This window comes from Silurus aristotelis (genome assembly GCF_946808225.1).
Source record: "Silurus aristotelis genome assembly, chromosome: 18".
Taxonomy (NCBI): domain Eukaryota; kingdom Metazoa; phylum Chordata; class Actinopteri; order Siluriformes; family Siluridae; genus Silurus; species Silurus aristotelis.
In genome coordinates this window covers 3,282,199-3,297,198 of record NC_139591.1, presented here as the reverse complement: position 1 = coordinate 3,297,198, position 15,000 = coordinate 3,282,199, and the positions used below count along the sequence as shown (strand labels likewise).

The following is a 15,000-nucleotide window of genomic DNA, read 5'->3' as shown; positions in this document are numbered from 1 at the left end:
GATCTTAAGGGCAGTCTTTTATTACAACAAAATCACCTAAAACTGCCTGAACATCGGCAGTTTTTATCGAGCTGTGCTTTTCAATTAAATGACTTATTCTTCTCAATCTCTTTCTTTGCTGCGTTTGCGAATCAATTCCTATACTACGTCTACACTAATCCAGATCAGGTCTGAAACAAATCCTAATTCCGATTTCAAATGATTTGCCTCGACGCTTCGTTTAGTACATTTAACTACCCGCAGAGCACTGTGTTTTCCCACGGACCATTAGTACTGGCGCACCACCCGCTAATCTCTGGAGCGCACTGGACAGGTAAACATAGTATGCGCTGAAGAATGAAAAAATGGAGGTGAAGATTCAGACCAAAGAAAACGACTTTTCCAAAGTTTGGGATCATTTCATACTAAAACATAAAGAAAACACTGTACAATGCGTTTACCCGTTTTTAGTCATTTTAAATAGATTTTTATATATATTTATATATTTGTGATTGTATTTTGATGTAATATGGCAATTAAATGCATTCAATGGGTTTAGATTTTTTACAGATATTCTATATATATTGCTCTTTAACAAAAAAAATTAACTTCTTATCCGATTACTCAACTGGATAATCAATAGAATATTCAATAGAACAATATTTGATAGCTGGAGCCCTGATCCAGATACATTTAAAAACAACATTTTAGTCTAAAAACTTAAAAAAAAATGTCTATTGTTTCCCAAAAGGGGAAATTTACTGTACAAATTTACCTTGTAGTAACGAAGTAAAATAAAATTTACTGTACAAATTTACTTCGTAGTAACAAAGTAAAATATAATTTACTGTACAAATTTACTTCGTGGTAACGAAGTAAAAAACAATTTACTTTACAAATTTTCTTCGTAGTAACATAGTAAAATACAATTTACTGTAAATTCTCCCTCATTTTTCATCAGTCCACCACTGGAAATTGAGATGGATGTCTGGTGTTTGCGCGAATGAGTTTATTCTTCTTTTTCTATTGCTTCAATGAGTGGTTCCTAAATGAATTCATGACATTACATGGAAGCAGCACTTAAAATAGCCTAAACTGCGTGTATGAAAAATAAACCTGTGTGACGTTGTCATGGAGTTCCTCATAACAATGTGATAGTTCCTCTTTGCACTGAACACATGTGGAACTTCAACTGACCACATTAGAAGCTGCCCTGAGTCCAAACAGCACTTACATATATACATGACCTACTCATCAGATTGAGAAGAAATGGACTTCTTGTAACTCAGAACTAAATATAACTAAATATATGCATCAGTTTTACGGTGAGTCCAAAGCGTGGGCTGAACTCGACTTGTACGATCCTCTCAACTAATTTTTAACCCTCCTCCACTCCCCTCTGTTGGTTTCAGCATTGCAGTACTACTTTAAACTCAGAGTCTGCACAGAGGAAACACTAGAAAACAACTCTGCCTGAACCAGCATGTGCACTCTGACAGCACTCTTTGTGGCGCATTAGCAAATTCCTCAGAGGAGCCAAAAGCCTGAGCACGCGATGGGTCTGGATCTCTCCTTCCTGAAAGGCAACCAGAGCCAATTTGGCCTTGACTATAATTCATCAGGAGATGAAGTGCAGGCCGTGAAGCAGTCTGCCTCAGGGGCTGGTGGGAGGAAGCAGAGCTGTGACTCCGACCCACAGTACAGTTCACACACTGACCCATGCAGCAGGAACTCCAGGGGCCTGACTTCAAGGAAGCAGTAGTGAAGTACAGTGATGTGAAGCAAAGTGTAGAGAAGAGAAAGCGAGGAGGAGAAAACAGTAGATAAAGCAGATAAAGAAAAGAGAAGGAAACAAAGAAAAGAGAAGATGAAAGAAGAGAAGAGAAGGCGAGGAGGAGAAAACATTAGATAAAGCAGGTAAAGAAAAGAGAAGGAAACAAAGAATAGTGGAGAAGAGAAGAGAAGAGAAGAGAAGAGAAGAGAAGAGAAGAGAAGAGAAGAGAAGAGAAGAGAAGAGAAGAGAAGAGAAGTATGGCCACATGTATACAGTATGTGTCTTCCAAAGTGAATCATTTTTGATTCAATCATCTTTATGCATGTCCACGTGGCCTTTAAACATACAGCACACAACACACAACATACAGCACACAACACACAACATACAGCACACAACACACAACACACGACACACAACACACAACACACAGCACACAACATACAGCACACAACACACAGCACACAACACACAACATACAGCACACAACACAACATACAGCACAAAACACACAACATACTGCACAACACACACAACATACAGCACACAACACACACATCACAGCACACTACACACAGCACAATACACACAACATACAGCACACAACACACAACACACAGCACACAACATACAGCACACAACATACAGCACACACATCACAGCACACTACACACAGCACACAACACAAATCTTACAGCACACAACACACAGGACACAACACACAACATACAGCACAAATCTAAGCACACAACACACAATATACAGCACACAAAACACAGCACACAAAACACAGCACACAACACACAACACACACATCTCAGCACACAGCACACAAATCTCATTGCTCAGCACTCGTAACTCAAGCTCCTGCAGAAACACCACATGTGCAGAAACCTCAGCGCTGTTCTGTCTGACTGATCACATTAACATTATATATAACGTATTTATATCATGGTTTGTCTGATTAGCTGGAAGATGTGCTGCATGAGTGAGGCAACGATTCTGAACTTTTAAGCTTCCTGAGTTCCTGTGTGTGACTGTATCGTGTCCACGAAGGCAGAAATTAAGAGAGAACAATGATGCGTATGAGGTTTGATTATTTTCCCATCACACACACACACACACACACACACACACACACACACACACACACACACACACACACACACACACACACACAGAGTTTGGCACTGCTTGGAAACAGCTCTCTTTTTTCCCTGTGGGATCAGGCTTAGGTCAGAAGATAACCATGGGAGCGTGCAGATTTACTCTGATGACTCAGCAAAGCCATCAGAGCTCTGGCTCACACTCTTTACTCAGTGAATCTGTGCTCAGGATACAGTCTCCTCGTTAAAGGAACGAGCGATTGGTGGAGATAAAAACCCGGACTGCTCAGAACGAGGTCGTTCGGTCTTTTTGCAAGGCAAATTACAAGCAATCTGTGGGATTCTCACGCGTTTCTATAGTAACAACTGATTCACAGAACATCTTTATTGTAAATATTGTTTTGGAAAAAGCGTTTCAATATACATCATCCGCTTTAGATCAGCAAACGCCCAGCACAGACTGATCTGCCGGATCTCATTTCTGGTAAAGGGAATGAAGATGGATGCAAAATTGCTTGCTTTCAGACAAGAGTGCAAACACAACCAGGAAAAAGCTTTGTTTTGTTTTGTGTAAATTATAGTAAAGTATAAGTAAATGAACCTGTTCTGAAATTAGCACTGGTTATGTACCTAAATCCTTCAAACTGGCAGTCATCAACACCCTAATTAGGAAACCTGACCTTAACGCTGACAAGGGTTGTTGGAATAAAGGGAACAGCTCTCTCCTGGCTTAGGTCTTATAAGACTGATCGCTATCAAATTGTTGATGTAAATGGTGAGTTAGCTAAAGTTCGGTGTTCCGCAAGGATCTGACTTTGGCCCACTGCTTTTCTCTTTATATATGCTGCCTCTGGGTAAAATTATAATAAACATGGTATTCGCTTCTATTGCTATGCTGATGATACACAGCTGTATATTTCAGCAAAGCCAGATGAGAGGGATCAGCTTAACAATGATAAGGAGTGTGTAAAGGACATTAGACAGTGGATCCTTGATAACTTCCTTCTGCTTAACTCAGATAAGACGGAAGTACTTTTACTAGAACCACATGCAGCTAGAAGTAAACTTACCGATTACATAGCATCTCTGGATGGTGTTTCTGTCTTAGTGTGTACAGCAGTCAAAGTCCTTGGTGTGATTACTGACCCGAGTCTTTCCTTTAAGGCTCATTTAAATAAAATGATCGCCTTCTTTCACCTCAGAAATATTGCTTAAATTAGAATATGATGTCATTACAGGATGCAAAAAAACTAGTTCATGCTTCTGTTACATCTAGATTAGACTACTGTAACGCTTTACTGTCTGGGTGTGCGAGTAAGTGCATAAATAAGCTTCAGTTAGTTCAGAATGCAGCAGCAAGAGTCCTCACTAGATCTAAAAAATATGAGCACATCATCCCTGTTTTAATCATCTACACTGGCTCCCAATTAAATCTTGCATCGATTATAAAATACTACTACTGACGTATAAAGCACTTAACGGTCTCACACCGCAGTATCTGAGTGAACTTCTGTACCAGTATGATCCTCCAAGCCTACTTAGATCAAAAGGTGCAGGCTATTTGTTGGTAACTCAAATAATGGAGACTCCAGCAGGGGGCAGATGTTTCTCTTATAAACCCCACAGTTATGGAACAACCTTCCAATCAGTGTTCGGGACTCAGACAGAGTCTCAGTTTTCAAGTCGAGGCTGAAAACGTATTTATTTAGTCGGGTCTTTTATCAGTAGATTTTTCTAAGGTAAAGGAGCAGATCTGGAGGGATCATGGACATGGAGTGTTTGGTGAACTGGGATATTTGTATGCTGTCGTCCCCTCACTCTCATTTTCACTCAGGTTTGTTGATGGTGGTGTGGTGGGTCGTCTCTTATCCCAGAGATCCCGCATGTCTGTGTTACCTTCTGGTTCTCCCTTTTAGCTCTGCTGCCATAACGAGTCTTGCCGGAGTCCCAACTACACAGTGTCCTTAACTTTCATACAACAATAAGGACACACAAAAATCCATATTCTTTTCTTTCCGTCAACCCTCCTCTCTCTCTCTTTCTCTCTCTCTCTCTCTCTCTCTCTCTCTCCCCTCCTCGAATCTGCCCACTTCATCCTAGTCTGTTTTCGGATGCTGTTCACTTTGATTGGAGGCCACTCTGCAGCTGGGGACGGTTTCTCATCAACGCCTTGGGTTTCCATAAATTTACAGGGGAAGAACGGGAGCTTTGAGGATGGATTTGGACTGTAGTTAATGTCAACAGTCTGCTACACTGACTCAGGACTACAGTTTGCATCTGATCACCATCACTGCACACCTCAACATTTTTTATCTGTAATAAATAAACGTTCGGGGCAACCCAGATGAGGACAGGCTCCCTCCGGAGTGGTTCCCCCAGGGTTTCTTCCCTATGCCATCTCATAGTTTTTCCTTGCCACAGTCGCAACCGGCTCGCTCATTAGGGACAAACTTTCACTTATGAAGAACATCTTATTCATTCTTTATCACCACATTATCTGTGTAAAGCTGCTTTGAGACAATGTTCATTGTTAAAAGCGCAATACAAATAAACATTTTTTGAATGGAAATTTAATATATATATTTTTTTTTAAAGAAAATTGACTTGTGATCCTTCTCATAAATCATTATATGCTAATTTGGTGTGTTTATAGTCTTGTAGTAGGACTCTCATGAAGTTGAACAGACTAGCTTTTAGCTAACAACACTGGCATTTTCAGAGGATGAGGTTCCCTTTTGAGTCTGTTTTTTCTCAAGGTTTTTTCCTGATATCGTCTCAGGCAGTTTATCGTTGCTACTGTCACCACACGCTCGCTCATTAGGGATAAACTTATAGTTACACATTTACAACGCTGAAGTTACTAGTCGCATTCTGGTTATCTCTACAAAGTTGCTTTGAGATGACATCTATTGTTAAGACTGTTATACAAATAAAACTGAATTGAACTAAACTGAATTCAAATGAATTGAATTAAAAACTGAAGTGAATCAAAATAAAACTGAACTGAATTAAACTTGAGCATTTATGACACTGAAAACATTTGAGTCACATTCTATTCATCTCTGTAACGCCCATGAGGGGACAATGTCCATTTTTAAGAGTGTTATACAAATTAAACTGAATTGAGCTGAATTGACTGAACTTAACTGAATTAAATTTAACTGAACAGAACTCAACTCAACTGAATTGAACTAAATGGAATTGGAAACTGACTTCAACTCAACTGAACTGAATTAAAACGAACTGAATTGAAAACTGAACTGAACTGAATTGAATCAAAGTAAAACTGAACTGAATCAAACTTAACCGAACTAAACTGAATTAATTAAACTAAAAACTGAAGTGAACTGAATTGAACTGAATTGAAAACTGAACTGAACTGAACTGAATCAAAGTAAAATTGAACTGAATTAAACTGAACTGAACCGAACTGGACTGAACTGAACTGAATTGAATTCTACAACAAACCAATGTAAACTAAATTAAATTGAACTACATTAAATTGAATTGGACAGCATAGAACTGAAGTGAATTGAAGTGAATTGAACTGAATAGCAGATCTCAGAGCTCATAAAGGTCATTATACTGGAGTATATATATTAGCTGAGTGCTTTGGCGTGCAGAAGGCCTGAGTTCACAGTGCTAATATTAATTCTAGTTGGCACGCTGATCCCGGGCTTTGTCTGGCTGAGCTTTGTCCACATCAGCAGGACTCTGGGTGGAGTGTACGGTGGGCTGAACATCTCAAAGTGCTTATCTTATTATCACCATTCATCTTTTTAGATTCAGCATAAATAAAATAGTGATTATCATCCCTAATATTGTGTCTATTGTCCACTAACGATATTTAAACACCTCCTGCATCCTTTGACCTTCTTTTGGCTCATTACTGACCTCTAGCAGCTTTCACACACACACACACACACACACACACACACACACACACACACACACACACACACACACAGTTGATATGTTGATGCATTTCACAGAGGAAACCACACTATCCACCCAAAAACCACTTCCTCTGGTCACCATGGAACTGAAAATGTACTTGACCACTAATAGGGCTATTTGATAAGCGAGAAGATGCTTTTAAGAGGTTTTTTGTTCATCTACCACCATGTGACATCAACCTGCTGCTCAGTGCACAAGCACAGCATCTCAAAAAGCTAAATATCCCCAAATCGCACGTTGTATATTTAGTAGCGGAAAAGCGTAGAAAAAAAGAGTAGGTTCAGAGTGTCATGAACATGGTGAGAAGGTACGCTGAAGTTAGCAGACTCAGACGTTTGGCGGCGAGCCTGCCGGGCCTGACTCACATCCCTGGCCCAAGATAGATCCTCAGGATGCCAGGAAGTGACAGCTTTCTCAGCACAAGCAGAGAGGCCACGAGCCCCGTCATGCAGGTGTCCGTCAGATGACATCAGCACACATCAGCGGGCCACCTGGCAAACCCTTCAACACGCAAACCTGTTTACTGCACGCTAGCACTAAAGCTGACGTCTAACATAACAATACACAGGCAACAAAAAGCCTTTTGCTGCTGCGTTGTTTTAAAATGGTAGCGGTGCCGCAGTGACGTCTCTTTAACTCGATAATGCAGAACGCAAGACTTTTTTAATCCTTCTATTGCAGAAGTCTTCAACCTCTTATTGCACCAGGGACCACTTTCACCAGTGGCAGGCCGTGCATTTCAGGGGTGTCCTACCTGAATCAATCCAGCTCTTAATGGCATCATTATTACACCACAGCTATAGAAACCATCAATATTATAGAGAAACGCAGTACAGACAGGAATCGCAAACAGCGAGAATAAATGCCATTAAAGCAATGAACACAAGGTAACAAGTCTCCTTTCACTGTAGCCGCAGCTGCACCGCCTGCATTCATCATCTTCAAGGTTTTCCCTGTTTTTTTTTTCTCATGCATCCACTTTCTGTGGAATTGAATTTAATGCAAATTGTGTTTATGTGCAAATTCGACAGGAAACAAAACACAAGAGTATAAACAATTCATGAATAAAGCTTTACAACTGTTTTGAACAGTTTTGTCCGACTTTTTTCACGATGTAAATATCCTTGCAAGTCAAATCCATTTCTTATCCTCTGTCAGTCATTGTGGAAGGGGAAAAAAAACAGCTATTTAATCCACACGAATATATTTGAGCTTGTGCAGTTTGCCACAGATGCGGGTTACGAGCTCTGACTAGTGCACTCTCTGAGCATCCAATCAAAAGACATGAAAACCCAAAGTGACTGGACGCCTGCTAGGGAGCCTCGCAGTAACCAAATCGCAATCTGATTGGTTGAAGCAACAGCTTCAAGCAGCAATGATTTAAATCTACCAAAAGACTGAACTGCTTGTTTCTGCTGGCCTTATGGGATAACATGATGTTATGGCTTTAATCTGATTGCATAGAAACTGCAAAACTATAAAATAAAGAGAATAGTCTATTGGAAATAAATTTATATATTGTCAATTTATCGACAATTTTTGCATGGGGATACCTCAGGGGTTTCACGCACACTACTAAACACAACACGCATATTATGTTACAAATATACATATAATTTAAATATCATTGTAATATCATTATTACATATTTATACTAAAAATGCAACAAAATTCTCCCTAATAATCAGTGCAAGCTTAATTTAGCGATGCCTAGAAAACAACTGCGACTGAAACAAGCGCGAGAAATTGGCGTAGGTCGACGAGGTCATCATTTAAAACATGCTAAAGTCAATAAAATGGAAATAAAATAAATATTTCAAAGTTTTTATTCTTTCTATGCAGACATATGATCCAAGCCCTGGTACCGGTTCATGGCGCAGTGGTTGGTTCTGTAGCAGAAAATATCAACAAAATATTATTGTGGAGATTTTATGACTTGAAATGTATTTATTCTGCCTCCTAATGCTAGAATAGTTTATTATTTATTTATGCACCGTACAAATGAGCGCTACTGTTCAAGAGATATATAAAGTCTATTAAAAAAAGCATTATTACCATCATAATGATGTTTTTTCATCTATTGAAATCAAAACATTTACTTACTTATGCATTGATATATGGTTGGTGTTACGCTAGGAGGCAGAAATCTTAGTTTGAAAAATAATCTTTAGTATCAAATTCAGATATGTTATGAATAAAACATATTTCAAATAAAATTTTTATGTATCTGGCATTGTTCAAAAAGCCGTCCCAAATGTAGGGGTGGGCTGTATTCGGTTTGGGGGACCCCTGACATAAAGAGTCCACCGCACTCACAAGTCCCGGTGGGCGCGTAGGCAATTATACGTACTGGGATTTGTATTCCAGCCGCCCCGAAGGTTAGAGCTGCTGTTTTAGAAAACGAATCCACACCGTCCAAGCAATCGGATCGACAGCACCGACTGATTCTGGCGCTCAAATCTCAATACAACAATGCAGGAAAGTGCAAAACATTGCATTCCATGTGATCTCTCAGTAAACTCCAATGTGAATCGAACGGGTGGGGCGGAACGGGATTTTTTTTTAATTGAGATGATTGCTTTAGTTTTCTTTTCACCGGGGGCCTCAAACCTAATCTAATATAACGTATTGATGAATGGGTGGAGATCGAAGCAGTTCACTTCCGTTCAGCTCAGTCTGAAGGCATGAGCGTTTCCTGAACAGGGAGAACAGGAAGATGTAATTAGATGGGGCTGGGAGCAAGGCAGGCAATTTACCGCCATCAAACTGAGATGATGAGAGATGCTATACGAAACAGCAAAGCCATCAATCTCCTCGAAAGATGAATCATCCTGCGTCCTCGTTATTGTGACGGACGCGAAATGTTCCCCGTTTCCGCTGTAGACGTCTCGTTGGTACCACTTGTTAGATCTGATTGGTTTTGCATTTCTATCGAACGTGCTCTGAAGATGACTTCGGGTTTTGCATGATGTGGGAAAGCTGAACGATTTCACTTTGCTGTACGTCGACGACCCGTCAGGCAGGTTAGCACGAGCAATGTGCAGTTACAATGTGCAGAGCAAACAGAACTTTTTTTGTTTTTTCTGGAAAACAAACAGCGATGAAAAGGCCATGGGTCTCGTTTAATATTTGTATCACTAAAAGGTTGGATCCTGTTAGGAACATAAGACTTCCTGTACAGGAAGTACAAAGAGGCTGCTGGTTCAACCTTCACATTTAGAGGACGTTGGAGAAAGAAAGAGAGAGAGAGAGAGAGAGAGAGAGAGAGAGAGAGAGAGAGAGAGAGAGAGAGAGAGGGAGAGAGAGAGAGATTGAGGGAGAGAGAGATTAAGGGAGAGAGAGTGATGCTGCAAGCTACAGTTCTGAGGAGTCACTGCAGTGAGCACATACACTTCTCTGCAACACACACACACATGCATGCACAGCTGCCAGCCTGATCCAGGGTGCACTGTAATCGTCATTGTCACTGTGATTAACGAGAGCGTCGTGCAAAGCCACTTACTGGATGGAGACGTGTTCGGGATCGGCCAGATCTGTCTGGGCAAAGCATCCGGACACCAAGGAGCCCATAGAGTCCCCTTGCAAGGAGGAAAGAAGAGGACAAGGAGACAAGGACAGTCCTTGCTAATAAACTCCTGAGCCCCGGTTCCTGCACGCCATGTGATCTCTCAGTAAACTCCTGAGCTCTTGGTCCCACGTGCCATGTGATCTGGCGCTCCCCTCTGCGCCGGCTCTGACCTACATGGCTGCTAAGACACAGGTAGCCCTTTCTTGCTTATTCATTAGGTAAGCCATCAAGCAGCTACTGAACGGCTGGACGAGTGCCGCGCTTCCTGCCTTGTGCTCCATCTGCAGGCCGGATGGGGAGGAAGGTGGTGGGGAGGAGGAGAAAGAGACGAGGGTGTGGGGAGTTGGATGTTGGACTGCTACATGGCCCCTCCTCGTGTAAAAGGAGAGGGAGAAAAAAGGGAGGGCTGAGAGGGTGAATGGAGAAGATTGTACTCCTCAGGAGTGATGTGATGTCAGCGCGGTGCGACCGGAGAAGATGTCAGGGGGCTGCCTGGGTGCAGCGAGTGCACAACCGCCGCCGCTCCTCTGCTGGAGCTATAAATAATGCTGCAGCACCACCTTTTAGCTCCCTGGACTTGAAAATCAGGACATGCATCACGTTCGAGCTGCACCGGTGAGAACACATGCTTTAGTAATCATACTATACGTTTGACGGGATTAGCTTTTGAGCAAATCTGAATGCATGTTGCACAACGAACGAGCTCATAATTTCATTGTAAAAAACAAACAAGTGCGATGACTGCATGGCAATTACTACTATTATATATTTCCTTATAAAGCAATAGAAATATATGGCACTATTTGAATTATATATATACATATACAATATGCACAGTTTACCAAACCTTTTATAAATAAACATCTCATAGTTATGCATCCCTATTAGAGGTCAACCGATTTATCAGTTTTGTAGATAAACCAATAATTGCTGAAACTATCGGCAAAAATCTACACCAATAGTTTTTCCGGGTTGTTGGAGCGGAAGGTCCACAGTCAATAAACAACATGAGAGCGGCCTCTAGAGGCGAATCACTGATGCCACGTGCTGTTAGTTTGAAATGTTTTTTTTTTTTATTATTATTAATTTTTATTCATCATCCAGGAAATCCCTCTAGAGAAGGGAGAAATCTCGATCCCTCAGCCATCATAATGACATCTAATCAATAAAACTTAAAAAAAAAAAAAGTAATAACAATTATATATACATTTTCATTCAGGTCCAAATAAAAACAAATAAATAAATAAAAATAAAATGTTATCCTACATTTTAAAAAGTTATTGTTATGTAATTACGACTTATTCACGTAATTTCAACTTTATTGTTGTATTGCTATGAATTTATTCTCGTAGTGCTACGAATTTATTCTCGTAATTTCAACTTTATTCTCCTAGTGCTACAAATTTATTCTCGTAATTTAAAATGTATCCTTTTAGTGCTACGATTTTATTCTCGGAATCTAAGATTTTTTTTTTACAACATGGCACCAAAACGCCGTTGTATATAATACTGTAGGATTTGGAAAACAGTATTAGAATATTGAAAAAAATCACTGTGAAGCTACAATTTATCTGAAAAGAACAGACAAAAAAAGGACATATTGGAACGTTAAAAAAAAACGTCACCATCAAATCTACTGTTCATTTGATGCAAGCTAATCGGCTAATCTGAGCCCTGCTCTGGGATGGAGAGTTCGCACAGGATTTCCAGCTTGCCTACTAAACGAGAAACGAGAAAGTGACCCTCCCATGCGCTCGGTGATAAAATTGCTGGGAAGTGGTGGAAGGTGGTTGCTTAGAGGTTAAATGAAGCTTCCAAATGCTGTAAATATAAGTGTAAATGCACAGTGCAGCTGAACTGAATCAAAGAATAATTGAAAGCATATGAATTTTAAAAGGGAACTGAAAGCCCCAGTGTTATCGCCGTCTCTACATCTCTTGTGTGTGTCATTATAAATTTTTGATTGCATTGAGCCTCTGCTTCCCAAAGCTCATTCATTTCCTAAAATACAAACGAATGCATAAAGCAGCAACTCAGCAAAGGTGCTCATCGCAGAGCCGATACAGATGTGCATCGACTGTACAACAATCCATCCAGCTGTGTTTCTAAGTAAAAACAGCACGCGTTATAGATAACCCTCGTGTCCTACCTGGTCCAGCTCTGCAGCCAATCGCTTGTGTCCTTTCCCATTGTGCCATTAGCCAAAGCTCCGTGTCCATGTCCACCACTCGAGTGACCCGCGGATGTGTTCAGAAAAGAGGAAGTCACCTCCAGGTCTGCTTTTCCGCTCTTCCCGGTGGCACTGACGCTCAGCAGCTCTTCGTGCCTGATCCTGGCCTCCATAAACAGGCTGCTTTCCTTCAGCCGCTGCTGGATCATGGGCGTGAGGGGCATCTCGACCACCCGGTGTGTGTGCGCCGGCTCGGCCTGAGTGTCCGTCTCGTCGGCGGAGGAAGACAGAGCCTCGAGCGAGTCCAGGCTGCTGTAGAGCGTCGCGCACAGCCGTTCCGACTCCAGGATGCTCTCAAACTGACTGCTGAACATGTCCGTGGCCTCCTCACTCTTGCTGGCTCGGCCCTCAACACGCCTGCGGAGAAAAAGTGTAGCATTAAACTCACACAAAAGTGATTTTTATAGATTTGTATAGAAAACCCGACACACTCAGTTCCCGAAACTAATCAGTTAGAAGGTGCGGATTCGTTTTCTACAACAGAGTAGAGACCTGGATGCGTTTCTATTAGAGCTCGATCGATTTATCTGCTTAGCCGATTAATTGGCACTGATAGTTGATTGCAGGAACTATCGCTATCGGCAAAAATCCATATTAATAAACAGCATGAGAGCGGCCTCTAGAGGCGAATCACTAACGCTACATGCCGTTTGTAGAAGTATCTTTTTTCTATTTATTTTGGATGTAGCTGTTTTTATTTATTTGGGGTGTGACCTTTTGCTTCAGTTTTAATGCGTCTTTTATTTTCCTCAATAATGTTTCATAAAATTCATATATTCACATTTAGAGAGATCTATATTTAGAGAGATTTATAGAGATCCAGCAGCATATTAATCCCATTTCTTTTTAAATGATTTTTCATTCTTAGAATAATCGGCATCGAAAGGTGATTGCTGGAACTATTGGCTTTTAGCAAAAATCCATACCGATAGTTTTTCTGGGTCGCATTACGAGAGCGGCCTCTAGAGGCAGATTACGTATCTTTTATTTATTTTGGCTGTAAAGGTTTTTGTTTATTTGGAGTGTTACTCATTGTTATTTTGTTTAATACATGCCTTTTAATTTCCTCAATATTAAAGAATATAATTCATATTTTCATATTTATTTCATTTAGCACATTTTAAAAATTCAGTACTTTTTTAAATTTTTAAGTGTTATTTTATTTGTTTTTTTTCTCTTTATCCAGTGTCTATTTTAAATCAGTTGATTAATCGGATATCGGCAAGTACCATCCAACCTAGCTCCTGGTATTGGTACTATCCACTATCGGTCAACCTCTAGTTTCTATAGTAACACCTTGCTCACAGCTGCACAATTCTAAAGTGCATCGAAAAACGCATCGTCTTTGCTGTGCTTTATCTTTTTATAAGAAGTTGTCTAATTATTTGGAAGGAGTCTCCAGTGCCAGTACTTCGGAATCGTCTTAAAATGTTCAGGATGCGGGTTTTTCTCTCTAACACGACAAGTTTTTTTTTATCGTAATAACTAGATTAGAGAGAGAGAGAGAAAAAAAAAAAAGTCAGGTTGGTAAAGGATCAAATGTTTACATCGTAATATATATAGGTTATTTATATGTTGGACTCCCCAATAAGACAAAATGTTACTATAAATGGATAAAAAGTGTAGTATGTTTTTCTCAAATTAATAAAACATTGCGGTCATTACGGATTTGCCACCGATTACGAGGTGTAAAGCACTTTGTGTGGTGTTACGAGAAAATAATGAATGTCAGGAAGGAATCAGTAACTCATGAGATACCGTATGCCCCAATATTTAATATTTTGCTACAGGGTTAATTCATTGTACATGAAATTGTCTGGAGTGGAAAGAAATATTGCTCATAGTAGAGTTCAATTATTAAGAATGTAGAATGTAGTAAATGTAGAATGTGTTATAACGATTTTCACCACTAGATGGCAGACAAACGCAAAAATGATAGTCAAGTTCCAAGCCTGAAATGTACAATTGTACAAAGCAATTTTTTTATGTGCCTATATATATATTTTACTAGATTACTAGATCTATTATAGATAGATAGATAGATAGATAGATAGATAGATAGATAGATAGATAGATAGATAGATAGATAGATAGATAGATAGATAGATAGATAGATAGATAGATAGATAGATAGATAGATAGATAGAGTGTCCACACACTTTTGTCCATATACTTTACTAATTACATTTAATTTGGGAAAAGGGTATTTTGTTCAGATCACTTTTGTTGGATCTACTAAAGGAATATGAGAAGGTGTGTGTTAAGAAAAAGTGTAGAATTCTCTGGAACTGAACGGCAGCTCTTATAAGCTCTTTTTTTAGTAAGTGTAAAGTTCCTAAGCAACGTAGTGACAACTTTGAAAACACATAATCAGTATCGGATCAGC

General features: G+C 39.9%; 1 protein-coding gene across 11 annotated transcripts in view; it reads right to left on the bottom strand.

The window, feature by feature from the left end:
- Positions 1 to 15,000, bottom strand: part of psd3l (pleckstrin and Sec7 domain containing 3, like) — a 130,724-nt gene that overhangs the window by 74,667 nt on the left and 41,057 nt on the right. For 9 of the 11 annotated variants that reach the window (XM_083568097.1, XM_083568098.1, XM_083568087.1 and 6 more), the window contains one exon: positions 12,534 to 12,971. In XM_083568097.1, the coding sequence (XP_083424223.1) occupies positions 12,534 to 12,971 (438 nt within the window). Of the gene's footprint in view, positions 1 to 10,318; positions 10,903 to 12,533; positions 12,972 to 15,000 lie in introns of those variants that run through there. The other 2 variants (XM_083568088.1, XM_083568089.1) reach the window with 2 other exon arrangements.